We start from the raw sequence: 26781 nt of genomic DNA, 5'->3' as shown, positions 1-26781 counted from the left end.
AAGGTGGTGTCCCTTCGGAGGGGAGCGCCTTACTGTCTTAAGTCTACTTTGTTTAAATATATATTTATTCAAGCCCTTTGTTCACTCAGAGGAGCCTTGTAATCCATTCCCGTCTTACTACTGCTACATTTGACAAAATATCTGTTCAGCATCAAGTCCACCTCTTTTGAATGCTTTACCATGAGGTATTCCAGGAAGATAATTCTCTCTCATTGTGGAAAAAATTTAATCCTTGTTTTCTTTTCTCAAGCATTTGAGAATATTTAATCATCACTGGTTTTATATAATATGTTATTTTAGTTTGATTGTGTTATGAGTGCTTACTTATACTTATATATTTACCTGTTTTGCCTCTCATGCAATATAGTTTCATTAAGTGTGAGATGATGTTTTATCTTTACATTACTACCAGCTTAAATACAGGCATTTAGCTCATCTTCCGACACAATTCGGGAGATGAGCGGTGATCTCCTGAATCCGCCCAAATCGACATAATCGAAAGCCGATTTTGGGCGTCTTCAACTGCATTCCGTCATGGGGCCGGCAAAAGTTGAAAGGGGGCGTGTCGGCATGGTAGCGAAGGCGGGACGTTGGCGGGATGGGGACGTGCGTTGAGATGGCCAGCTTCGCCCGATAATGGAAAAAAGAAAGCCGGCCGTCAGGAGAATTTGGTCCGTTTTATTTGGACCCTTTTATTTTAAGTCCAAGTCCCAAAAAAGTGCCCCAACTGACCAGATGACCACCGGAGGGAAGCGGGGATGACCTCCCCTTACTCCCCCAGTGGTCACCACCCCCTCCCACACACACAAAAAAAAATCACACATTTTTTGCCAGCCTGTATGCCAGCCTCAAATGTCATACCCAGCTTCCTGACAGCAATATGCAGGTCCCTGGAGCAGTTTGTAGTGGGTGCAGTGCACTTGAGGCAAGTGGACCCAGGCCCATCCCCCCCCTAACTGTTACACTTGTGCTGGTAAATGGGAGTCCCCCAATACCCACTGTACCCACATGTAGGTGTCCCCTTCACCCCCTTAGGGCTATGGTAATAGTGTAGAGTTGTGGGCAGTGGGTTTTGGGTTTGTGGGGGGATATGGTGGCTCAGCACACAAGGGAAGGGTGCTATGCACCTGGAAGCTAATTTTGTTTTTTTGTTAATTTTTTTAAGTGCCCCCTTGGGTGCTCGGTTGGTGTCCTGGCATGTCAGGGGGGCCAGTGCACTAGAAATGCTGGCTCCTCCCACGCCCAAATGCCTTACATGTCGCTGGATTTGAGATGGCTGACTCCGGTTTCCATTATGGCTGAAAATTGGAGTTGGCCATCTCAACTAACCCCGGCGAGCGATTTGGCCGGCGCCAAGCGTATTTCGAAAATACGCTTGGCTCCGCCCGTTTGCGGAGCCAGCCCCGAAGATGGCCGCCCATCGATTTGGCCGGCACCATTCGATTTTGCCCCTCTATGTGCTTTTTAATAAATAAGGGTGTGGGATGGGGTACAGGAAAGAGCTTGATGGCTGTTGCCCTTCCATAGGAAGAGAGGGATTTATGAACCAACAAACACAATCACAATACAGGGGCTGATGGCATGATAATTCCAGCAGTGGCTTCCATTCACACAGGCTACTTACCTGAGGATAACTGAATGTCTTCAGGTGTAGCTGACCTTCGTGCATTAAATGGTCCATATTAACCCACTTAGGGGTCCTTTTACTAAGGTACGCTAACAGATTTAGCTTGTGCTAAATGATAGGAATATAATGGGCTTCTTATCATTTAGCGCACACTAAATCCATTAGTGCACCTTAGTAAAAGGACCTCTTAGATATTACAATGTGATAATATTGCTAATATGTATGCAAATGTCACTCATCTGCAAAGGCATTATTTCACATCCACAATGGTGTATTCTAACTGCAGGTGTGACCACCAATACTTTTTAGTACAGTGGTTCTCAAACCTGTCCTGGGGGAGCCCCAGCCAGCTGGGTTTTCAGGATATCCACAATAAATATTCATGAGATAGATTTGCATGTATGGCCTCCATTGTATATAAATTTTTCTCATGCAGACTTATTGTAGATATTATGAAAATCATACTGGTTGGCGTCACCCAGCAGAGGTTTGAGAACCATTGACTTAGGCCCAAAAATCATTGTCTGTCAACCCTTTCCTGGAGGCACGTGGAGGGGCATAATTGAACAAAAACGTCTATCTCCATGGGCGTTTATCTCCGAGAACGGGTCCGTGAAGGGGCGGACCGAACCATATTTTCGAAAAAAAATAGACGTCCATGTTTTATTCGACAATTTGTGAGCTGGGCGTTTTTGTTTTTCAGTGATAATGGAAAATGAAAGCGCCCAGCTCAAAAACGAATAAATCCAAGGCATTTGTTCGTGGGAGGGGCCAGGAGTCGTAGTGCACTGGTCCCCCTCACATGCCAGGACACCAACCGGGCACCCTAGGGGGCACTTTTACAAAAACAAAAAAAAAAGGTAAAAGAGCTCCCAGGTGCATAGCACCCTTCCCTTGGGTGTTGAGCCCCACAAATCCCCCTCAAAACCCACCGCCCACAAGTCTACACCATTACTATAGCCCTAAGGGGTGAAGGGGGGCACCTACATATGGGTACAGTGGGTTTGGGGGGTGGTTTGGAGGACTCCCATTTACCAGCACAAGTGTAACAGGTGGAGGGGGAATGGGCCTGGGTCCACCTGCCTGAAGTCCACTGCACCCCCCTAATAACTGCTCCAGTGACCTGCATACTGCTGCCAGGGAGGTGGATATGACATTTGAGGGTGAAAATAAAAAGTTGTGAAACGGCATATTTTGTGGTGGGAGGGGGTTTGTGACCACTGGGGGAGTCAGGGGAGGTCATCCCCGATTCCCTCCAGTGGTCATCTGGTCATTTAGGGCACTTTTTGGGGCCTTATTCGTGGAAAAACAGGGTCCAGGAAAAGTGCCCTAAATTCTCGCTAAAAACGCATATTTTTCTTCCATTATCGGCGAAAGGCGCCCATCTCTGATCGCCCGATAACCACGCCCCAGTTCCGCCTTCACCACGCCTTCGACACGCCCCCATCAACTTTGTCCGCATCCGCGACGGAGTGCAGTTGAAAACGTCCAAATTCGGCTTTCGATTATACCGCTTTATTCGTTTTTGTGAGATAAACGTCTATCTCCCGATTTGGGTCGCAATATAGGCGTTTTTCTTTTTCAATTATAAGCTGGATAGTCACTTGGGTGCTCAGGATTGCCACAATGAATATATGAGATAAATTTGCATATACTGGAGACACTTTGCGATCAATATTTAACGGGATTTAACTGGCTATCTGGTGATATTCAGTGGGGGATAACCGGCTACTGCCACTGAATAGTCCTGGTTTGTGCAATATAGCTGGCTATCTCCGAATATTTAATCCTTATCCGGTTATTGTACGTGACCACATTGGGCCACATAAATAGCTGGAATATCTTTGGTCGGTTTAAACTTAACCAGCTATCACTGAATATCATCTTAGTCGGTTAATTTTAAACCGGCCAAAAATTAACTGGATATTCAATTCTGGTCACTGGAAACAGCCTGGCATTGAATATCCAGGCTGACCACAGGAGTTAGCTGGTCTCCCTCTCACGGTCTGAATATCGGCCCCTGAAGGTTTGACTTTATTTTTATGCATTCTATCTCAGGCTGCATGATATATGGAATGTGGTTGAGACAAACTGTGTCACTTAATTTTCCATTGCCCCAGGTGCAAACCTTAGACTGTGAGCCCACTAGGGACAGAAATATAATATATGTAAATTGCTTTGGTTTTACCCACAGAAAAGCAGTATATCAAATCCATGTCCCTTTATAAGTAAGCCTGCCTTGATGTGCTAACTATTCACTCACTTCATCCCTTTTCTTGGATCCCAAGAAATGGCGGGCCACATGTTCTGGGAGCATATTTGTCACCAGGGCTTCATTCAAGCGCCTCATATCATACACTTTCTCCTTCTGATCATGAACATCAATTTTCCAAAGAAATAATGTCCTCGATAGCTTCTCCACCTAGGAAATAGCAGAAAAGAACTCAACTGTGGTATTACCAGTAACATCTGTAGCATCAACGTGCAATTATCCCGTGTTCTTATCGGTTACCTGGATAGTAGTAAATCTGACTTTTTCCTTCTTTGCCCTACATATTTTTTTAGGAGGGGCATAATCGAATGGGGCGCCCAAGTTTTCATGAGGGCGTCCTCGCAGGACGGCCCTGCGAAGGGGCGGGGAAACCCGTATTATCAAAACAAGATGGGCATCCATCTTTTGTTTCGATAATAAGGTCGGGGACGCCCAAATCTCAACATTTAGGGCGACCTTAGAGATGGTCAACCTAAATGTTGAGATGGTCAACCTTAGAGATGGTCGTCCCCGGTTTTCGGCCATAATGGAAACTGAGGATGCCCATCTCAAAAATGACCAAATCCAAGCCCTTTGGTCATGGGAGGAGCCAGAATTCGTAGTGCACTGGTCCCCCTGACATGCCAGGACACCAACTGGGCACCCTAGGGGGCACTGCAGTGGACTTCACAGATTGTTCCCAGGTACAAAGCTCCCTTACCTTGGTTGCTGAGCCCCCCAACCCCCTCCCCCCAAACCCACTCCCCACAACTGTACACCACTCCCATAGTCCTAAGGGGTGAAGGGGGGCACCTACATGTGGATACAGTGGGTTTCAGGTGGGTTTTGGAGGGCTCACATTTACCACCACGTGTAACAGGTAGGGGGGGATGGGCCTGGGTCCGCCTGCCTGAAGTGCACTGCAGTACCCACTAAAACTGCTCCAGGGACCTGCATACTGCTGTCATGGAGCTGGGTAAGACATTTGAAGCTGGGAAAAAAAAATTAAGTTTTTTTTTAGGGTGATAGGGGGTTGGTGACCACTGGGGGAGTAAGGTGAGGTCATCCCCAATTCCCTCCGGTGGTAGTCTGGTCAGTTCGGGCACCTTTTTGAGGCCTGGTCGCAAGAAAAAATGGACCTAGTAGAGTCGGCCAAGTGCTCGTCAGAGACGCCCTTCTTTTTTCCATTATCGGCCAAGGACGCCCATCTCTTAATCACACCCCAGTCCCACCTTCACTATGGTGCTGACACGCCCCCAGGAACTTTGGTTGTCCCCGCGACGGGAAGCAGTTGAGGACACCCAAAATTGGCTTTCGAGAGAAGGACGCCCATCTCCCGATTTGTGTCGGAAGATGGGCGCCCTTCTCTTTTGAAAATAAGCCTGATAGTATACTTATGTCTGATCATTCCATGAATATAATCCATCACAACATATTTTAACAGTGGCATGTCAGATGTATGAAATTCAGGAACTTGCCCAGAGCCTAAGCACTAGTCCTAGAGAATTAAGTCACTTAACTCCATCTTACAAGGCCTTGTTTTTTAAATTCCTCAACCTCTCTTTCTTCCATTCCCTTTCTGTCCTTTAATGTTTAAATATTTCTGTGAACTCATGGGACAGAGAGCAAGATTCCTCTGGAACTGCACATAAATTCAGCAAGTGTCACCACGAGAAAAGTACAAGAGCTGATTGATTTTCTCTTCCCATCCAGGGCTACTATTGCTACTTTAGCATCATGTCTGAGGAGCCTGAAAATGTGCATCAATCCCATATCTACCTCTTGGCAAAAAATGGCACCATCTGACCACCGTTGCTACATTTTTTCTTAACAGAGCCTTGGAAGTGCACAGGACATGACACAGATGCAGCAACACTCACATGTCGAGCAAAGTAGTAAAAACTCAGCATCATCAGGAAAATCATCACAGTCATGGCATATTTGGTAGGAACCAACGCAGACCTGTGGACAGACAGGAAGTCACATGCCATCAGACCTCAACACTGAAGTGTCTCACCAATTCAAAGTTCGAAAGAAAGTGGAGGGTAATTCTATAACAAGGGCACCTAGACAGGTGCTAGGAGAGCATTTATTTGAAGCCTATTCTTTATAGAAAAGTAAATGAGTACTTTTCTTTATAGAATACTAGTGGAAGGGGCCAAAAACATGCCTATATTTGAGGCATGATCACTTACACCAGCCACAGAGCTGTGTAAAGCCACATCTGAATTGGAAAAGAACGTGCTTAGATTATATTTTATAATCTGTTCGTATAAACGTGTACCGCTGGAAATTAATGATCATGTCATACACGTTTCAAGGATAGATACTGGCATTAATAAGCTTTCTTGCTGCATAAACTAGACAGCTGTTTATAGAATTACCCTCAAACAGTGGAAGTGACTTAATAAAAGTAATTAAGCTTTTCAGTAAGTCTTGCTAGAGAAAATAACTAATTGCAATTCCAGTTAGTTTGGATGCTAATTATTAAAGGGATATTTGACCCCCCCCCCCCCCCCATGAAATAATTTATTAAAATAAACCACTTTACAATTTCTTTAAAAAATAATAATAATTGAGGACCTGATATTTAGAGGGGGAAGCTCAGCATTTTGCTGACTACTGCTGGCATTAAGTCTGGAAATTCAATGCCAGGCCATGTCTGGGCTTCAGCACTGAGTTTCTAGGTTTGCAGACCTGGCTAAAGCATTGCCGTTCAAGGTCCCCTTTTACCAAGCTGCGGCAAAAGGGGGCCTGAGCTGGCGTTGGTGTGTGTTTTTCACACGCGGCGATGCCCTTTTTTACTACAGTGGGTAAAAGGGAAGTTTTTCTTTCCTGCAGTAAATGGCTGTATGGCAAGTAAAACACTTGCCACGCGGCCATTTCGAGGGGGAGCCCTTACCACCACCCATTGAGGTGGCGTTAAGGGCTCTTATGCTAACCCGGCGGTAACCAGGCAGTGCACGGCACTACCTGATTACTGCCAGGTACACCCTGGCGCTACAAAAATAAATATATGTTTTTGTAGCACCGGATACGACGGCACACTAGGGGTGGGAAGTACTGCCCGGCTGCTGAGGTAGCCCGGTGGTGCTTCCTGTTTAGCAAGCGGTAAGCCCACATTGGGCTTACCGCTGCTTAGTAAAAGGGGTCCTAAGTGAGATATTCAATTCTTAACTGGCTATGGGGCACTACATAAAGATAAAACCAACTTTTATGTGATCCTATTTATGCAGAGACCTTGGCTGTTTAAGTACTGAAGATTGGCATGTAACTGGTCAAGTGTCGACTCCTTCCCTGGAACACCTCCAAAATAGCCGGCTTTCAGTTAAGTGCTAAATGGACACTTTCAGTGGCACTTACTGGTTAAGTGCCGCTGAAAATGTCTGGTTAGCCTTGAACAGGTGATTTAACCAGCCAAGAGCTGTTTCTGGCCGGTTAAATCACTTTGAATATCGACCTGGGAATTTCTTTGTATCTGGATATCGTGGTTGTTATTTCAGTGTTCCAAAAGAAAAAAAAAGCTCTCCTGGATTGTTCATAAATTGTAGACCTTTCTAAAACATTCAAGCAAGCTAAATTCTCCAGGGATAAAGTTTAAGGGGATATTCCCTTTGTCCAATACACTTTTACAGTCATGTAATGTCAACACTGAAGCTTATTGCCATGTATTTCAAATGTAATTGCTCTCTCAGTGCCGAGGGCTGTTATTTTAGAGAAGACTTACCTGCCAGTCTTCTGCCATTGAGGGAATTTGAGTCCCTCAGTCAATTATTTGGAAGAAGGGGTAGTTAAAAATTGAGAGAAAGTTGGGAGAACAGTGAAACACAGTACATGTCAGCATGAATGTGTTAGCCTCTTAGACCTGGATATTGCTGATACCCGGATAATCTGTACCCGGAATTTTCAGTGCTGCTGTTCAGATAGCAGCTGGCACTTAAAATCCATGGTTGACGGAGGAAGTGACAGCAGCCATATAATCCCAGAGATTTAGTGAGGAGGCTCAAAAATGTAGCAGTAAAATATCCCCATGCTTCTCCTGATGGCTGAAAAGTGATTGGGAAACACTGTAACCTTCCATAGCTACAAGAAAGAAGTTGGAAGCCTTTAAAGGAGATCAACAGCAGCAGGGAATCATGGGAGCAGCATGACAAACAAGGCCGCCACAAGGTCCAGTACAGAGTTGGAGTCAGGAGTGAGCAAAGACACAACTTCAGTGTCTCTTCCAAAGCATCCAAGTGACAATGGAGCTCAAACAAGAAATCAGAAGCGTGAAAGAAGAGCTTGAAAAACAACAGAATAATACTGGAGGCAAAGTTCATTGGTACAACTTTTAACTAATTTCCAAGGGGAACTATGCAGGTAATTTTGCTTTGCAAACTGTCATGGGTATTGCATTGGCTCTTCTACTAAAACAAGTTACGTTTTAGGCTCAATGCACTTATAACTCAGGATTTTAATGTGTGACAAGCACAAAACTACTGCACCAAGAAGGGGCATTCCCTTTAGTTTTTATTGCAAGTCATGCATTAATATTCAGATTAATGTGTGATAAGTGCAGTGCATTAATTGCCAAATGCCTTCCACACCCACTTTCCACCCATGCCACGCCTTCCGACAGAGAAATTCAAAAAAATTAAGTACCAGGCAAACTACTGCAAAACCCCTTAATTAAGAAGCCTCTTTTCAAGGGTTAACCACATGTTAAGCTCTTAACCCCAGATTCTATATAAGTCGCCTGAAGTTGGGTGCTGGAATTTATGCACGGATCAGAGATCCACATGCAACTTAATGAAGAGATGGGCATCAATTGGCCACTTAATTGGTGCTAACCTGGTACTTGATTGAAGTTGCACATGGATCTCGCCTGCGCACTATTCTAGAACTTGGTAGCTAACATTTCCTGCACACAATTCAAAGGGAGCATGACCATGGGAGGGGCATAGGTGGGTCATGAGTATTCCCAAAAGTTAGGTGCCATGTTATAGAATAGTGTCGATCTGTACCTAACTTTGGGCGCCCTTTATAGAATATAGGCTAAGTGCAGATCTTTTCAGTGTGTAACTTTCAGAATTATATATAGAATTCCTTCCTCAACGCCCTTTAGTAGAAGAGTCCCTCAAAAGATTCCAGGTCAGCAACGAATAGTCAAGCTCTGGAACTTGCTGCTGACCTGGAACCATTTTTTTTTCATTTTTAACCTGGAACCTTTTGAGGTTAGCGTATCTGAGTTTAAAAAAGGTTTGGACAAGTTCTTGGAGGACAAGTCCATAGTCTGTTATTGAGATGGACACGGGGAAGTCACTGCTTGTCTCTGGGATCAGTAGCATAAATCTTGCTCCTATTTGGATTTCTGCCAGGTACTTGTGACCTTGACTGGTTTAGCTTTATCTAGTTATGTTTATTTTTTTACTTCCAATCCCAAACAGGCTGATAATCAGACCACGGGAGTTAGCTGGGCTAACTCCCGCGGTCGGCGCTAAAACCGGATACTCAATGCTAGGCTGTTTCCAGTGACCAGCATTGAATATCCAGTTTACTTTGGGTTGGTTTGACTTTGACCGGCCAAGCCGATATTCAGTGCTGGCCTGTCAAGGTCAAACCAGTCAAAGATAGAACTGCCTTGCATGTAGTCAAATATGGCCACTAAAGTTAAGCGGCAAAGCACTGAATATCACCAGATAGGCGGCTATTTGGTATTTAACTGACCAGGTGCCGATCCTGGCCAGTTAAATGCCTTTGAATATCAGGGGAAAAGTGTTTAGGGGTTGGCACTCCAATTTCTCCATAATAAGTGAGGCACAATAAAATCCCAATAAGTGCTTTCAGAAAGGAGAGAGGGCCTTCTTGAAAACATAAATACATCTAAAAATCAACAACTAAATGCAACTAGCAAAATTGTTCATATGGTTCCTAAGATCAGTTGATGATCTACAGCATATGACAGACTCATTGATGTTGAAAGTGAATTGGATTCATAAAAAAAGAATTCAAGAGGCATTGAAAGAAATTATCCCCCCCCCCCCCCCCCCCCCCCCGAGAGGCCAAGCTCATAAACACCACTGCATAATCATGTTATGGCTCCTAAGAGGTATGTAGTTTTCAGTCCTCCCCCGAAGGATCCAATGCATAAAAATAAATTTTAATTAGAGCACTGGAGAATGGTGCATATAGGGGTTTCCCAAAGACTCAACTAAACTGTCGTTACTGGATCTCTCTCTACTGTGTACTGTGTGCTTTTGGTAAACATCTTACGTTTGGCTTCTGAACCGCCTTGTGTCATAGTCATCGAAGATCTGCCTCCAGGCGTAAATGTTGACCACTCCCACAGCGATTGTGATCATCAGCATCAGTGTCAACTTGACCATGTGACTGACTTGCACCAACATGATGGTAGCTATGAGGGCCAGAACTGCGATATAGCTGTAATACTTGGGGTTATCTACACAACCTCCAGGAGCTGTATGAAAGTCTGTTCCATTGCCAACAATTGCGTAGTACTGCAGACAACTGAGCTGTTGAAGAGGAAGAGAAAGACAAATTAGTGGTGAACCATGCCACTACTACTACTATTTAACATTTCTAAAGCGCTACCAGGGATGCGCAGCGCTGTACAATTAACAAAGAAGGACAGTCCCTGCTCAAAGGCGCTTAGAATCTATAGGACAAAAAGTGCAGTCAATCAAGATTGAGGCAGTCTAGATTTCCTGGAAAGAGGTACAATGGTTAGGTGCCAAAAGTGACATTGAAGAGGTGGGCTTTGAGCAACGACTTGAAGATGGGCAGGGAGGGGGCCTGGCGTATGGGCTCAGGGAGTTTGTACCAAGCATGGGGTGAGGCGAGGCAAAAAGGGCGGAGTCTGGAGTTGGCGGTGGTGGAGAAGGGTACTGAGAGGAGGGATTTGTCCTGTGAGCAGAGGTTACGGGTAGGAACGTAAGGGGAGATGAGGGTAGAGAGGTAATGAGGAGCTGCAGATCGAGTGCATTTGTAGGTTAGTAGGAGAAGCTTGAACTGTATGCGGTACCTGATCGGAAGCCAGTGAAGTGACTTGAGCAGAGGGGTGATATGAGCATATCAGTCTAGGCGGAAGATAAGACGCGCAGCAGAGTTCTGAACGGACTGAAGGGGGGATAGATGGTTAAGTGGGAGGCCAGTGAGGAGTAGGTTGCAGTAGTCAAGGCGAGAGGTAATGCTCAATTGATCATTTCTTTATTAACAGAACTGTGTTCTGTGTGTAGTCACTCTAGGTTTAAAGCTCCAATGGTAAGCCTGCAACCCTAATTGTTGAATAAAGGTACAGAAGTTCAGAAGTGACCTCAAAGTAGTGTAATGCTGCATTCAGTACTATGAGAAAACTACAGAGCCACGCTAAAGGTTTGCAAGGGGGACATACTCTGGTCCCTACCCCCACCCATCCCCAGTCAATTCTCTTCTGTCCCCACCCCATCCCCAACATATTGGTATCTTCCCTTCAACATCCCTACAGTTTTCTTTCCCATCCGCATGTCAAACAAAACATAAAATGCTTCTTATAACTTATTAAAATGTAGCATCAAACAACAGGCATTACTTTGTTAAATATGCAAGATTTTTTAGCTGAAGTGTGGGTGTTTCAAGGTGTGCATGGGGACATAATCTGGTCCCCATTTCCATAGACTTCTGATCCATCCCCTTCTGTTCCCATTTACTTTGGATATGTCCCCTCCCATCCCAGTGATATTAATGAATATTTTGTCACTAACACCATAGATACCTGCAGATTTCTGCAGGTTTCTCATTGTCCCCATCCTCGTGAACACCTCTAATCCACACAAATGATCCACAAGCCCACTGGACACCCAATAGTCAACACAATCCATGACTTCAAGTCACTGCTTTCACCTTTTTTACAGCCCCCTCCTTCCCTCCACCCACCTACCTACCTTTTTTACAGCCCCCTCCCTACATCTACCATGATCCACCTTTTTTACAGCCTCCTCTCCATCCCTCCTCCCTTCCATAGCCATGATGCATCTTTTTTACAGTCTCCCCTCCCTCCCTGCACCTACAGTCCATCCACCTTTTTTACAGTCCCTGCCTCCCTGCACTCATACAACTTCATCCATCCACCAGCCATGCCCTGCCCTGCCCCCCCACCCAGAGACACAGGGAGGGGCATAACTGAACGAAAACGTCTATCTCCATGGGCGTTTATCTCCGAGAACGGGTCCGTGAAGGGGCGGACCGAACCGTATTTTCGAAAAAAATAGATGTCCATGTTTTATTTGATAATTTGTGAGCTGGGCGTTTTTGTTTTTCAGTGATAATGGAAAATGAAAGCGCCCCACTCAAAAACAAATAAATCCAAGGCATTTGTTCGTGGGAGGGGCCAGGAGTCGTAGTGCACTGGTCCCCCTCACATGCCAGGACACCAACCGGGCACCCTAGGGGGCACTTTTTCAAAAACAAAAAAAAAGGTAAAAGAGCTCCCAGGTGCATAGCACCCTTCCCTTGTGTGTTGAGCCCCCGAAATCCCCCTCAAAACCCACTGCCCAAAAGTCTACACCATTACTATAGCCCTAAGGGGTGAAGGGGGGCACCTACATGTGGGTACAGTGGGTTTGGGGGGGTTGGACGACTAAGCATTAAGCAGCACAATTGTAACAGGTAGGGGGGGGATGGGCCTGGGTCCACCTGCCTGAAGTCCACTGCACCCCCTAACAACTGCTCCAGGGACCTGCATACTGCTGCCAGGGAGGTGGGTATGACATTTGAGGGTGAAAATAAAAAGTTGTGAAACATCATTTTTTTGTGGTGGGAGGGGGTTAGTGACCACTGGGGGAGTCAGGGGAGGTCATCCCCGATTCCCTCTGGTGGTAATCTGGTCATTTAGGGCACTTTTTGGGGCCTTATTCGTGAAAAAACAGGGTCAAGGAAAAGTGCCCTAAATTCTAGCTACAAATGCATACTTTTTTCCGTTATCGGCGAAAGGCGCCCATCTCTGTTCGGGTGATAACCACGCCCCAGTCCCGCCTTCACCACGCCTCCGACACGCCCCTGTCAACTTTGTATGCTTCCGCGATGGAGTGCAGTTGAAAACGTCCAAGTTCGGCTTTCGATTATACCGCGTTATTTGTTTTTGGGAGATAAACGCCTATCTCCCGATTTAGGTCGCAATACAGGCGTTTTTGTCTTTCGATTAAAAGCTGGAGGGTGTCCTTTCCAAACCTACCTTAACATGCCCTGATGGTCTAGTGGCCTCTTCGGCAGGAAAGAACCCCATTCTTTCCTGACCACTGCTGCTACTTTGCTCACTGCTGCCGTTTTTTCAAAATAGCTGCCAAGACTTTAAGTGAAAGTCTTGCGAGGCTGCCACTTGAAGTTTCGACTGACATTCAGACCACCAGGGTGCGTTAAAGTAGGTTCAGGAAGGGCACCCTGAGGCTCAGGGGGAGGGGGAGGGAAGGGGACCAACCAGCCAGCCAGCCAGAGCCTGTGTGTGCTGGGAAACAACAGGCTCGCTAAATTCTGCAAAATGGAACAACCAACTCTCATGAGTCAGTGTGAGCCAGCTTCAGCACGCCAGTTTCTACACCTCCGCAGTCATAGCCTTGCATGTTATGCTATTCACTGTGACCGTCAGAATGAATGAAAATAGCTGCCTGTAGTGAAAACCTTCTGACCTCAGATATTTGGTGACCTCATTAGGTCCCTGCACTTCTGCATGGTGATCAGTGATAGCTCTTGAAAAATCTCTAGTTGATAGTCCTTCTTCTAATCACGCCCCTCTTATTTGCTTGCTCCATCATTGCATTCTTGAAGAGATATTCCTGAAGATCAGGTTATAATGTTTCTATGGTGGTTATCCCAAGGTAGCCCTCGATTTTGATGGTCTCAGTACACCCTAACTGGAGGCATCTCTGTTTCTTTCTCCTATGTGACTCCCAATAACTCTTTTCAGTGCTCTTGAACCCCACCACCTAGTCCTGAAATTGCTCTGTTTCTGGGATCACTCTAAGATTCAAATTGCCGTACACTTCTTGGACTGGCTTTCTAGGTCTTCTAACCATTCTCATAGCAGCCTGGTCTTGCTCTAGCTTCTCCTCCTGCTTCTGTACCTCTCCCGCTCTGGATTCACACAATTCCCATTTTTTTTCTCCAATTCTTCCTGCCGGTAACCCAGGTCACTAACTTCTATTTTAAGATTTTCTATTGTCTGTTGGTAGGAAAACAAGAGGGGACAGGGAAACGCTAGGTTACAAATGTTTAGGAGTGAAAGGGAAGATTTTGGGGTACAATAATATGGGGAAGGAGAAAAGGAGGAGGCTGTGAAGGAGATGAGTGAGGAGGATGGTGAGTACAAAGGATAAAAATGTGGTAATGGGGAAGGTTGACAGAAAGTAAAGACTGAGCAGAACTGGGAGAGCTAGAGACTGAGAGAAGGAGATTGAAAGTTGATAGGTAGGTGAAAAGTAAAAAGGCAGAAGTGGTGAGAAAGGGTGAAATTTGAATGGATAGAAAGCTAAAAAAAAAGGAAGGAAAGATAAATATGTCAGAGACAGATGTGAGTGAATAGAAGACAGGAGGAATGAGAAGAAAGGACAATTGCAGCCGCTGAAAAAAGTAGATTGAAAAGCAGAAGCTAGAAAGTCACTGGGACCAACATGATTGGAAAAATAAAATACCCAGACAACAAAGGTAGAAAAAAAAGTGTTTTTGTTCTGAATTTATGAACTGGAATATATTAGTTTTGGGAAATATGCATCATGGATGTCTTTGTATTGTGTATGTTCTGTACAAGACAGAATGAATTTGTTTTTATTTCTCCATGCTGAGTTTTGACTTGTACAGGTTACCAGTTCAATTTTTGTTTTTCATATTTCTGTTTCCAATTTGTGATCTGTATTTGGTGAGGGTCTCTCTATGCATAGGCACTAACATTCAAAAGCATTGGGGGTGCCAGACTCAATATAAATAACCTCTCCCTGAACACAATGAAGGAGCTTGCGCAATATTGGGGGTGCTCAGCACCCACTGGATCTACAGAGCTGGCTCCTACGAGGCTGTGTATTGCCTGTGACCGAGATGTGATATGCTATTTGCATGTAGTTTGTGTAGAGGCCTATAGAAATCCTACTTGTTCTGATTTACCATTTGTGGGTGTATTGGTGTTCTAGAGCCCAGTGTAATGTTTGTAGTGCTGCCTATTCATATGTAGGGTTCTTACTGTTTGAATCTTAGGAGTTAGTACTACTCTTGTATGACAGGTTTGCTATATATATTTTAAGTTGGGATTTTTTTTCAGATTTTGCAGAGTGCCTGATATAAAAGAGGTTTATGTTGCTATAGTTCAGATGACACCAGAGTCAGAATATTTTTATATGGTGACTTCAAAGGAGAAATGTACTACCTGTTGTTGGGGGAAGGTTAGATTTTTGCGGATGCAAAGCATGTTTACATTTAACTCATAAGAATTGCTATACTGTGTCAGATCAAAGGTCTTTGAAACATTTAAGTTATGTTTTTATAGTACTAGTGTGTGTGTGTGTAGCTCTCTCTCTCTCTCTTAGGGCTGCATGTCAATTAAAATTTGTAATCTAACCATATGATTAAAGATGGGGCATAGCCAGTAGTCTATTGGGGAGACAGGGATGGACTGGAAAAGGAACGCATTTCCTCTCCCTCCCGATTCCACATTAAATATCATACCTTTGCTGGTGCGGATGCCGAAGCCCCGCCAGTCGAAGAAATCCACCACCAAGCAGCCCCCTTCCTCCTTGTGCTGCTTCAGGAGGGAGGAAGTCAGCGGGGTACCTCCAGCCGCCGATTCTGGCACTCCCCGAGCTGAATGCCAGCATCCTGCTGACTTCCTCACTCCTGAGGCAGTACGAGGAGGAAGGGGGTGACTCAGACAGCAGATTTCTTTGGCTGGAGGAGCTTTACCTACCCCACTAGCCATTGAACATGTATTGCATCTCTTCTTCTCCCTCCACTTCCCTCTACCCCCAGGTCCATTATCTCTCTTTCCACTCTCCCAAAGCCCTCCCCCCCCCCCCCGAGTCCAACACCCCCTCTCTTTTTCTTCCGTCGGTTTTTAGAGCAAGAAGAAGGAAGTTTAAGTTAAATTCTTGCCCCTGTCTGACTGTCCCTATCATTCTGCTGCATTGCTTTTCTTTATCTTTCAGTCACATGTGGTGATTGGGATTTAAATATCAGTGTTAAAATTTTTTTTTCTTTGAAAGGACTCCTTTATATATAGGGTTGGGGGATTTTTTTCATTAAGGTTTTTCACACTTGTTTGAGAAAAAAATTTTTTTTTTGTAGATAAATGCATAAAAATAACAAATTGAAGGGTTTTCAGTTCAAGGAGTATTGATGATGTATAGAACGGCATAGTGAGGCATTGTTGTGACTAGTCTCACCAAAATGTGGCTCAGCCTATATAAATTCTCCTTTTGCTCTACCTTCTTTTTCAGCATAATATTGAACTTTGAGTGTGGAATTCCTTTCTGAGTATTCCCCATTCCCAAATAGGGATTAACTATATATTTGAGTGTTTGATTAGAGCGTCCCTCCCTTTGGGATTTTTACATCGACAGTTCACTCATAAGGAAGCATCAAAACATGGAAAACAGCACCTTGCAAGCAAGACAGGGGCGGAATGAGCTGGCAGCTGACCAAGGCAGTTCGAGATAGGTAATGAGATCCCACAGGTAATGTAGTAAAGCTAACTGCTGTGGCTGGGTCTACACTGAACAGAAATAACCTCCACTGAGGGCAAGAAACAGATTTATCCAGCTTTACTCACAACAAAGTGTTTGTTTATCTGCTTTTAAAGGGATCCAACTGTATAATACAAATACTGTATGTTATCAAAACAAGATTGCATTACTAATACAATCCCGGAGGACAGAGTGTGATACTGTACTTGTGTCACTAGTACACAATATCAGGCCACAGTTTTGCTATTACTTACTTTCATGGAGAAGCAGTGGAAATTATTAAGAACCAGTCGGATCAATACTTTATGCCTGGTATCCATCATAAAGATATAAGATTTGCAGAACTAGGTCTCAGCATACTGTCACTGATAGAAACATAAGTAAACGCTTTAGGGAAGTGTGTAAGACACAGGGCATCTTTCATACCCTTCCAGCAGGGATTAACTGAGTGATAGCTCTTCCATAAACTTAATCCCTTTGTTAACCTAGTTGTAATATTTGCTTCCCTCTATCCTGTGGCAATGAATTCCACAAGTTACAGTAACTATGCATGATTCACTCAGATACTCATGGGCCTCTGGAGGTTGAATAATGGTAAATATTTTACTTTTCCCAAATACCAAGTGCCGTGCAAAGAGACATTTATGAGATACTGACTCACTATCACATCTGTATTAGAACTAATCAAAATTGATCTCTTAATTTGGTTACTTTAATCACATTGTCATTACCTAACGTTATAGTCTACCTTACATTTTGCATATCCGATATGTATTAATTATTTCCTTTATTTCTAATTTTCTTGATATCTAAAATACCTTAATTGTAACAATACTTTGTTCTTCTCATATCGTTTATGACGACTGTCATTGCGGCATAATGTAAGCCACATTGAGCCTGCAAAGAGGTGGGAAAATGTGGGATACAAATGCAACAAATAAATAGATACTGGGCAAAGTTCCAAAACAGTTGTAGCTTGACTGAAGATACTGAAGACATGCAAGACAAGGGGTCACTATAGAAGATCCCTCTGCTTATCTATTCAGCAAAACACATACATGTATGGTACGCTCCTCTGGGAAGCCCTGCCCAAATACATTACTCTAGATTAATGCAGAAGTAACTCAAGGTTGAAATACAGAGCCAGCTGTGCAGTTTTCCATTAATTTGTATGATAGCAAACCTTTTTGCTTTTTGAAAAATTAGGAAAGATCATTGAAATGAATGATTTAAGATTAAAATTATTGGGGTAAAGCTATATTTCCTTGAATTGTGCCTTGCCTCATAAGAACATAAGCATTGCCATACTGGGACAGACCGAAGGTCCATCAAGCCCAATAACCTGTTTTCAACAGTGGCCAATCCAGGTTACAAGTACCTGGCAAGATCCCAAAACAGTACAATACATTTTATGCTGCTTATCCCAGAAATAAGCAGTGGATTTTCCCCAAGTACATCTTAATAATGGCTTATTGACTTTTCCTTTAGGAAGATATCCAAACCCTTTTTAAACCCCAATAAGCCAACTGATTTTACCACAATTTCTGACAACGAATTCCAGAATCGAATTACACATTGAGTGAAGAAATATTTTCTCTGATTTGTTTTAAAATTACTACTTTGTAGCTTCATTTTATACCTCTATCACATCTCCTCTCAGCTGTCCCCTCCCCTAGCTGAAGAGCCCCAGCTGCCTCCACCACCTTCACCGCCCCTCTCTGCAAACTCTCCAATTCCACTACATCTCCCCGAGACATGGCGACCAGAATTGCACACAGCACCCATGGGGCGGTCGCACCACGGAGCGACACAAAGGGACCAATAACATCCTCATTTCCGTTCTCAACAACACCCAATACTTTATCTGGATTTTAGATACAATATTCGCTTTGTTGATTTTCCTTAGTTCTTATTTTGATCTATATAAGGAGGATTTAGATGGATTTGTATTAGTCATAATTTTCTTTATTATGGGACTCTGTATTAAGAGTTTTTCTTGATATTGTTAAAATTGCATAAGAAATTAAATAAAAAAAATTACAGGGGTAAATATTCAGCTGGTGGTGGTCAGCATTTTTTGGGCTGCTTCCAGCATTATGCCCAGCTATTTAATGCCTGGGCTCCGTCCAGGCACCAGCACCGAGTAATCAGTGATAAGTGCTGACTCCACCCCCAGACCGCCCACAAAATTGCTGGCTAGGGCTTTAGCAGTTAGTGCTGAAATTCAGGGGCACTTAACCTACATTAATAATACTGCCGTCTTTTTTATATATTTTTGTGGTATATCTTTGGGTATAGTGATGATATTTAGTTGTCCTTGGGGTACAGACTTTTTTTTTTGTTACATTTGTACCCCACGCTTTCCCACTCATGGCAGGCTCAAAGTGGTGGGCAACGGAGGGTTAAGTGACTTGCCCAGAGTCACAAGGAGCTGCCTGTGCTGGGAATCAAACTCAGTTCCTCAGTTCCCCAGGACCAAAGTCCACCACCCTAACCACTAGGCCACTCCTCCACTCCACCAGCACATTGTGACTCATTACATGGGGCTTTGAATTATGATGTGCATTAATGTTAAGGTTTGAATTTATACGGGTGCACAAGTGATCTAAGTGAGGTGAGGTATGTGTTAGTAGAGATTGACGCTCTGTTTGGTATTTGTTTAGGGACTAGGTCTTATGCTGGTTTTTTCACATATTTCTCAGGATTGATGTAAACAAGTGATGTTCTGTTTTGCCTTGATAGCAATCATTGGTGGAAAAGTATTTCATCACACGGTTTATACCTTAGGCATGTGTCCTATATATACTATTATTTTTTACATTGCATTTTATGATATATATATATATATATATATATATATATATATATATATATATAAAAAAATATTATCTAATGTTTCTTATATATTATATTTTACAATATGCTTTGTACTATGATACGATCTTATCATCATTTTTCTAGATATATATTACATTTTATATAGAAATATTCATGCCTGCTGAGTTATTTCAAAAAGGCGCTATAATATTGTTATGTTTTACATTTTTTATTATTTTATATAAAATATACATATATTTTTACTAATGTGGAATATTAGTTTGAACGTGCCCATTTGATATATTATGATGTGGGTATGACTAGTTTATGGTTCTCCAGATAATTATGTTTTTGATTTTTATTTGTTTTTATTTCTTTATTTGTTCATATTCATTATTATGGATATTATCATTATTTATAATCATATATCATTAAAATGGCTATGTCTATATTTGTTTTTATATTATTTTGTTATCTATATATGTTTATATTTTTTAAGCATGTTTAAAGTGTATGACATGATATTTTATGCATTATGTAACAATTATTGCTTTTATTTACGGTTTATATATTAACTTTCTTGTTATTTTGTATGTTTGCTTATTTTAGCCCCTGACGCAGCCCTGTGTTGGGCAATTATTTGGTATATGGTACTATTAATAAAGTTCTAATATATCACACTGATCTGCTGTGTTATTTTCCACAAAAATTTAACTTTCACCTCCCCTCCAGGGAACCTCACCTTTCTTCCTTCCTACCCAAAGTAAATGAAATACCTGTGCTGGTGGGGATCCCCATGCCCCACCAACCAAATACTTCCTTCCCTCCAAATGAGCTTACTTCTTAGGTGGCTGCCAACACTGTCCCCAAACTACTGCTGCCAGATGCCGGCCTCCGCCTATGCTCAATTTTACGCATACATGAAAACTGAGCAAGCGCATGGTGTAGGGGCCTGTGGCTGGCAGCAGCAGCTCAGTGACAGTGCTGGTGGCTGCCCAAGAAATAAGCTCTTTTGGTGGGAAGGAGGTCTTCGGCTGGTGGGGTTTGGGGATCCCCGCCAGATACATTAAAGGAGATGAAATTTTAGGTGGGCCTGAGCCTATCTAGGTGCACCTATGGCTATGCCATTGCTCTCTTCCCTTCCCACCTCCCTACCTCCTCTTCCCTCCATCCCAGCCCACAGTCCTCCAAACTTGCTGTTTTCACCAACAGCAATTAAACTAGGCTACTCCAACCAAACACAGGAGCCTTACCTTTGCTGCCTCCCACCCATCGGGCAACAGGAAGTTGTGACAGAGGGAAGCCCCCCCCCCCCTCCCAAGACTGACTGGAGGCAGCTTGCTGGTGCAGATAACAGACCTGCTGGGGTGTGGGGGTGCTGCTGCTTCTAATGCAGTGTTCTTCAATGTGAGGCCTGCTGCTTAATTCAGCAGTAAACAAAACAAACAAATTTTTAAAAACCTAGAATGATAGCAGGGGTCACCCAGAGATCCCAAGGGGCACCCATTTTTGCATGGGCCTTGCACTGAAGAACACTAGTCTATGTCTTGATCCATTATTATTTCTCACCACCACTTTTGCGAGGGCATTCCATGAAAAATATTTGCTGCTGTTTCTTCTGAGTCTACCTCCTTGCAGCTTCATATCATGTTTCCTGGTTCTAGAGCTCTCTTTACTTTGGATAGGGTTTATTTTAAGTAGTCATACATTTGTATCATATCTCTGCTGTCCCTCTTCTCCCCTAGAGTACACATATTTAAGGCCTCAAGTCTCTTCACATATGTCTTCTGGTGTAGATCTCATACCATTTTGGTCGCTTTTCTCTGGACCACCTCCAGCCTTTTTATATCGTTATTGAAATATGGCCTCAAACTATATTCCATATGAGGACACCAATGAATTGTACACGAGCAATATCATCTCTTTTTTTTCTGCTTATTATGCCTTTCTCTCTTTGCAGCCCAGTATCCCTCTGGCTTTTCCCATAATCTTATCACATCATTTCATTACCTTGAGATCCCCAGACACTATCACAAGTCTATCCATTGGTCTGTGACATCAGCCTCTCCTATCTTTGGCAAACAACAGTATTATGACTGTGCTCCAGCACTTCACAATTCAAGAAGTTCTAAAAGACACATATGTTTGTGCAAGCTTTTCTTACTGCGTAAAGGATGTTAACCTGTGAACAGTATATATGCAGATAGATCTGAATAGGGGAAGAGGGATATGGTTGTATGTCTATTTTATTGTGCATGGTATGTTTTGTTTTACTGTGATCCACTTAGGTGTTAGTGGCTACAAATGTTTACAACAAATAAATAAATAATATCACTTATTTGCATTTCAAAAAACAATTTAAAGCTGTTATTCCAATAATGTTTTGGGGGAGGAGAGTGAGGTTACAGTGATTGGAAGGTTTTTAGTATTGGAGCTTTTATTTTAATAACCATTTTATTTATTTATTAAAAATATTTATAAACCGCGCTATCCAATAGTACTAGGTGGTTTACTAGTTAAACATACACAATCTTATAACAACATAACAATAAACACAATAAGACAATTACAAAAAATATTTTGATCTTAAAAAAAGGAAATTTCTCATACTGTGAACAGCCTTATACAATTAATCTGAGAAAGCCCAAGAGAAAAAGAATGCTTTTAATTGTTTCCTCAATTGGAGTATTGATATCATCGTACGTAATTCAGTAAGCAACATGCTCCAAATATGTGAACCTTCAATCTGAAGTACTGCTATACAATTCATTTCCAGTCTGACATGTTTACACAATGGACTATCTAACAATAATTTATCAGCTGACCATAAACTACGGATAGGCCAATAAAGCCTTAGTGATGAAACCAAAGCAACTGGAGCATCATCGCTCAGGGTTTAAAAATCAGTATCAGTACTTTAAACCTGATATAGAAATAAACAGGCAACCAATGTAATTCCTTCAATACTAAAGAGACATGATCACATTTTGACAAACCCTCCAACAATTTACAGCTGAATTTTGAACAATTTGTAAAGAATGAACCATAGTTCTCGAAAGGCCAAGATAAAGGGTTATGTTTACTATGCGCGATATAGGCGTGTTAGTGTTTTTATCGTGCATTAATGCTTGACAAACGTTAAATACTAATGTGCCCATAGGAATGTATTGGTGTGTTAGCGTTTAATCCACTTTAACTTTAAAAGTGCATTAAAAACGCTAATGTGCCTTAATAAACATACTCCAAAGTGAATTATAATCATCTAAAACTGATAAGATCATCGCTTGCAACACTGTACAAAAATTAACAACTTCTTCAGGCATCTCAGCGTAAAAAAGGCCTTCTGAATGACATTCTATATTTGTGCCTGAGAGAGGCAAAAGGGGGAATGAAAAAGAAGAGACTAAAGAGTCGTTGTACACAGGGAAATTATGGCTTGAGGGAAACTACGGCAATGAAGAGATGAGTTTTTAGTGCCTGTTTGAAAGCTGCAATGGTCTATAATTCATGACCTGCTTTGAATCAAAAATATCACCATTCAATAGAGGGCGAATGGATGCTTTTTTCAGGGACTCAGGAATTTTTTCTTCATGAACAGATTCATTAGTAATAGTAGTCAAAGGAGCCAATAAACCATTTTTCAACAACTCAATGATCTCAGGAGGATAGTTATCCAATGGGCAGTATGAAGAATTTTATATTGTGAACTGTGAATACTGTATTATGTAAATGTGTTTTATTGTAATATTCTATTATGCTTTGTAAAGAGCCAAAAAATGTCAATAGATTGATAAATCAAATCAAATCTATATAGCGTAAAAAGAAAAAGTAAAATACAGGTAGAATAAGTAGTGAAAGTTCTAACAAAAAGCAGGGAAAGCAATGAGAGATAGCCGGTTAGAAGTGCTTTCTGAAGTTTCATATACTCTTCCTAGTTTTCTGTAAAGAAATAGTTACCAACTTTTCTTTATAGAACAGGCTTAAACTAGGTCCCTGGTTATCCTCTTACCATTGGTGCCCTGTATAGAATTACCCTCACCATGACCTTATGTATGTGATAAGCCAATGTGCATAGATCTGAAACTCTTACCATATCTACAATGTCTGCCATGGTAAGGATAAAGATAGCAGACATAGCCCAAGTATTTCGTGCCCATCTTGTCCGATCAATCCAAGTAGAGAAGGCTACTAGTTTTTTGGGGAATACCTATGAAGACAGGATGAAAGCAAAATATCAGTATTGGAAGATCCCATAATATATAGTCCTAATAACTACAGCTCTGTTAACCTTAACACTTTGCATGCTCTATATAGATACTTAAAGATGCTATTTTCTTAGGACTCAAATTCTAGTTATACTTTTCTTCTAAATACAGGTACGTTTACTTTTTTTTTTAAGTTTCCAATAAAAGAATGAGAACAAATACAGACAGGGTCAACACCATCCTGCAGAAGTACAGGACAACCATGATGGTTTCTGTAGAATATTTGCCTCACAAATATAAGGCTGAAATAGCTCCAACTGAATTCATAACTATGGTATACATCTTGGACTTTGCATAGAAGACTGTATATAGGTCAATTTGTACTCTGTAGATTCAGTTTTTTTTAAAGATGGTTTCCATTCTGCAAGATGAGACACTATGATGGAAGTGGCCTAGCCTGATGGCTCACTTATTATTTCTCTGTGTTGTCAAGTGTGAAACCTGGACATCACTGTTTGCTCAGGCTTTTGTAACTCATGCAAAGAGAACTGAGATTGACACTAATATCACATTTTCTTGACTATCTTTCAAATGTTATGGATGGACCTTGACTTATACCTGGGGGAGACTGGGAAAGCTGCTACCATGGCACATTTAATATTATGGAAATTTAAGAGGAAATTAGTGTAGGATACAGTTACTGTCAAATCAGAGGCTATGCCTATTTTGCTCCAGTGCAAAAAATTGTTCCAGCTCTGCAGGAGGAAGAGTTTTCTAAACCTACCTCTTTGTGTCTATGTGTAAATGCTTAATGCATTGGGTTCTAAATTTGTACACTGTGTATCAGTTTCATGAAACCTCTGCATAATGGTATACAGCACTGCCATTGAGCTACCAGAAGCAAGATCAAGGGGGTAGGCCCAAATCCAGCATTTGGCACAACCCAGCATCTGTGCAACATTAAAGTGATTCAGACCACCAGGACGGCCCATCATCTTAAGCCTAAAATGATCTTGGTGGTGGATGGAGGTCAGATTGTTAGCCTCATACATAGTGATCAATGCTGGTGGGATCTGGACCAAATCCCTGTGGAACTACTTTGCCATCAGTGCCAAGCCAAATTCTTCAAGCCAAAGGATTCTTCTGACTCACCAGGAACAGCACAGTCCCCTGATTCAACAAGGAGAAATGTGGCATTGAAGTGCCAGATGACTGGCCAGGAGCGGATCAACCCAGGAGAGCACACATACCCAATATGGGTTAAGTACAAGGAGGGAGCCTGATCTTCCCTCAGAAAGCTTCACTGGTGCCCTGACTGAAAGCATTCCCCAACCAGTGCCTAATGGGGTGAGGGATAGACCTAAACAGGAGACTAGGACAATAAAAAGAGAGAGAAGCAAGAGGTTCTCAAAACCATGCAGAGCTTTCCAGTCCAATTGGTTTACATGTGACCACGTGATCAGCCACCTTCCATGAGAGCCTCCTTCTTATTGCCCTTTGAGCTTCAGCCCCTGGGAGAACCACAATGCAGTGTCTATAATATAATGAAACCCTAGAAAAGTGTGATCTTCATTACATGCTGCCAGCCAGCATGTAATGATGTTACACCAGAGTGGGCATCTAGAGTCAACTTCTGGGAAGCCAGTAGTGAGTCAACCACCAGTGGAATTTCTGTTACCAGTTCTTATGAGATAGGACATTGACATTGTTTATGTATATGTAGCAGTGGGAACTTTGCTTGAGAGCTCCTCATTAGCGATATCAGCGACCTGGTGTATTTCAAATTCCACAACTGGAGAAAATGATGTTAGAATACAGCAGATTGCTGGAGTGAGGAAAGGATGGCAATGGGTCTAAGCCTCCTAACCCAGCTTTGTCTCCAGAGGGGATTGATTTAACCACCATACCCATACCTCTGGAACTGCAATAAGACCCTTGGGTAGAGCCTGGACAAGGTGAGAAGTGGCTCCTCAAGTGGAGCAGAGAGAAGCAGAAAAACTTGTATGGGGCTTGTGAAAGTTGTGTCACCCCTTCATGAACTTAGCAATGATGAGTGTGACAGAACTTAAAAGAAAAGCATGGGTGTGTAAATTCTAATTGTTGTCAATTAGTGCTGATAATTGATTATTAGCACCCAGTTATCAGTGCTAATTGGTTTATTGTTCAATTAAATTGTGTGTAGAATTTGGGCACGTGCCCAAATTTCCACACGCAATTTTGAATGTCATATATAGAATCCAGGGGATTGTTTTTCGCTACCAGGTGGCCAGAGTTTGGAACAGTTTGCCTAAAATTTGAGAGTGATGATTAACCATATGACACTTCAGAACAGTTTGAAAACTATTTAATCAAGAAGTATGTAGTCAGATCAATGGACTAGCATTATTATTTTATAAATATCTAATATAATTCCTAGGATTGCCTAGTCTTCTTGTTTGTGACCTGCACAGAACTGCAAAAGGTATTTGCTGAATACAAGAAATTATATTGTATTGTATTTTATTACATGAATTTTAGCCTCGAGGGCCCAGTAATCAAAGGGACCATAAAGCAGGCAGCTCCATTAGAATGCACACTGTCCAGGTCATCAACTAGGGGCTCAGGGTCAAGACCGATTCAATTGTCCATATCCTCCCCTGACCCAAAATGGTACACTCTGTGAACTGAACCCCCCCCCCTACTGTTGTAATTGATTAATTGAAGATTCCTTGAATTACATTGGTGGCAATTCAATAAACTGGGCCCTCATTTTAGGCGCCACAAAGGGGATGTGCTTAGCGCCAAATCTATAATAGCTTAATGGTGTACCTAAGCCATTAAGGAACGCTAGTGCAAAGTTGCATTGGCGTGCCAAAAATTAGGTGCGCCTACTTATGACAAGTCAATGGTTGGTGTAAGTGGGTAAATGTAAGTGCGCCATGAAATATACACAACTTCTAGTATTCTATAAGTTGTGTGCATCACTTGGTGACATACCCATGTGCCATTCAAGTGTACCTCCCATGACAGTTGAGTGTTAAGTGATTTAGATGAACTGTAAATAGAACAGCACCTAACACTTATGCATGTAACTACCAATTATTGGTGCTAATCAAGCATGTAAGTGCTACTGTTCAAGGCCATAATGGAGAGACGGAATACATTCTTTGTTTCGGTCTTTAAGGAAGAAGATATAAGAGA

General features: G+C 42.4%; 1 protein-coding gene across 1 annotated transcript in view; it reads right to left on the bottom strand.

Annotated features, from left to right (window-relative positions):
• ADCY3 (adenylate cyclase 3) overlaps window positions 1-26781 on the bottom strand; it is a 343482-nt gene that overhangs the window by 32473 nt on the left and 284228 nt on the right. Inside the window, exons 12-15 of the mRNA XM_030198682.1 lie at window positions 23487-23603; window positions 10134-10393; window positions 5759-5840; window positions 3891-4049 (exon numbers count right to left, since the gene is read on the bottom strand). Coding sequence (XP_030054542.1) covers window positions 3891-4049; window positions 5759-5840; window positions 10134-10393; window positions 23487-23603 — 618 coding nt within the window. The remainder of the gene's footprint in view (window positions 1-3890; window positions 4050-5758; window positions 5841-10133; window positions 10394-23486; window positions 23604-26781) is intronic.

This window comes from Microcaecilia unicolor, chromosome 3, assembly GCF_901765095.1.
Source record: "Microcaecilia unicolor chromosome 3, aMicUni1.1, whole genome shotgun sequence".
In the NCBI taxonomy this organism is placed as follows: Eukaryota; Metazoa; Chordata; class Amphibia; order Gymnophiona; family Siphonopidae; genus Microcaecilia; species Microcaecilia unicolor.
The sequence above is the reverse complement of the archived record's forward strand: the minus strand, read 5'-3'. Positions and strand labels throughout refer to the sequence as shown.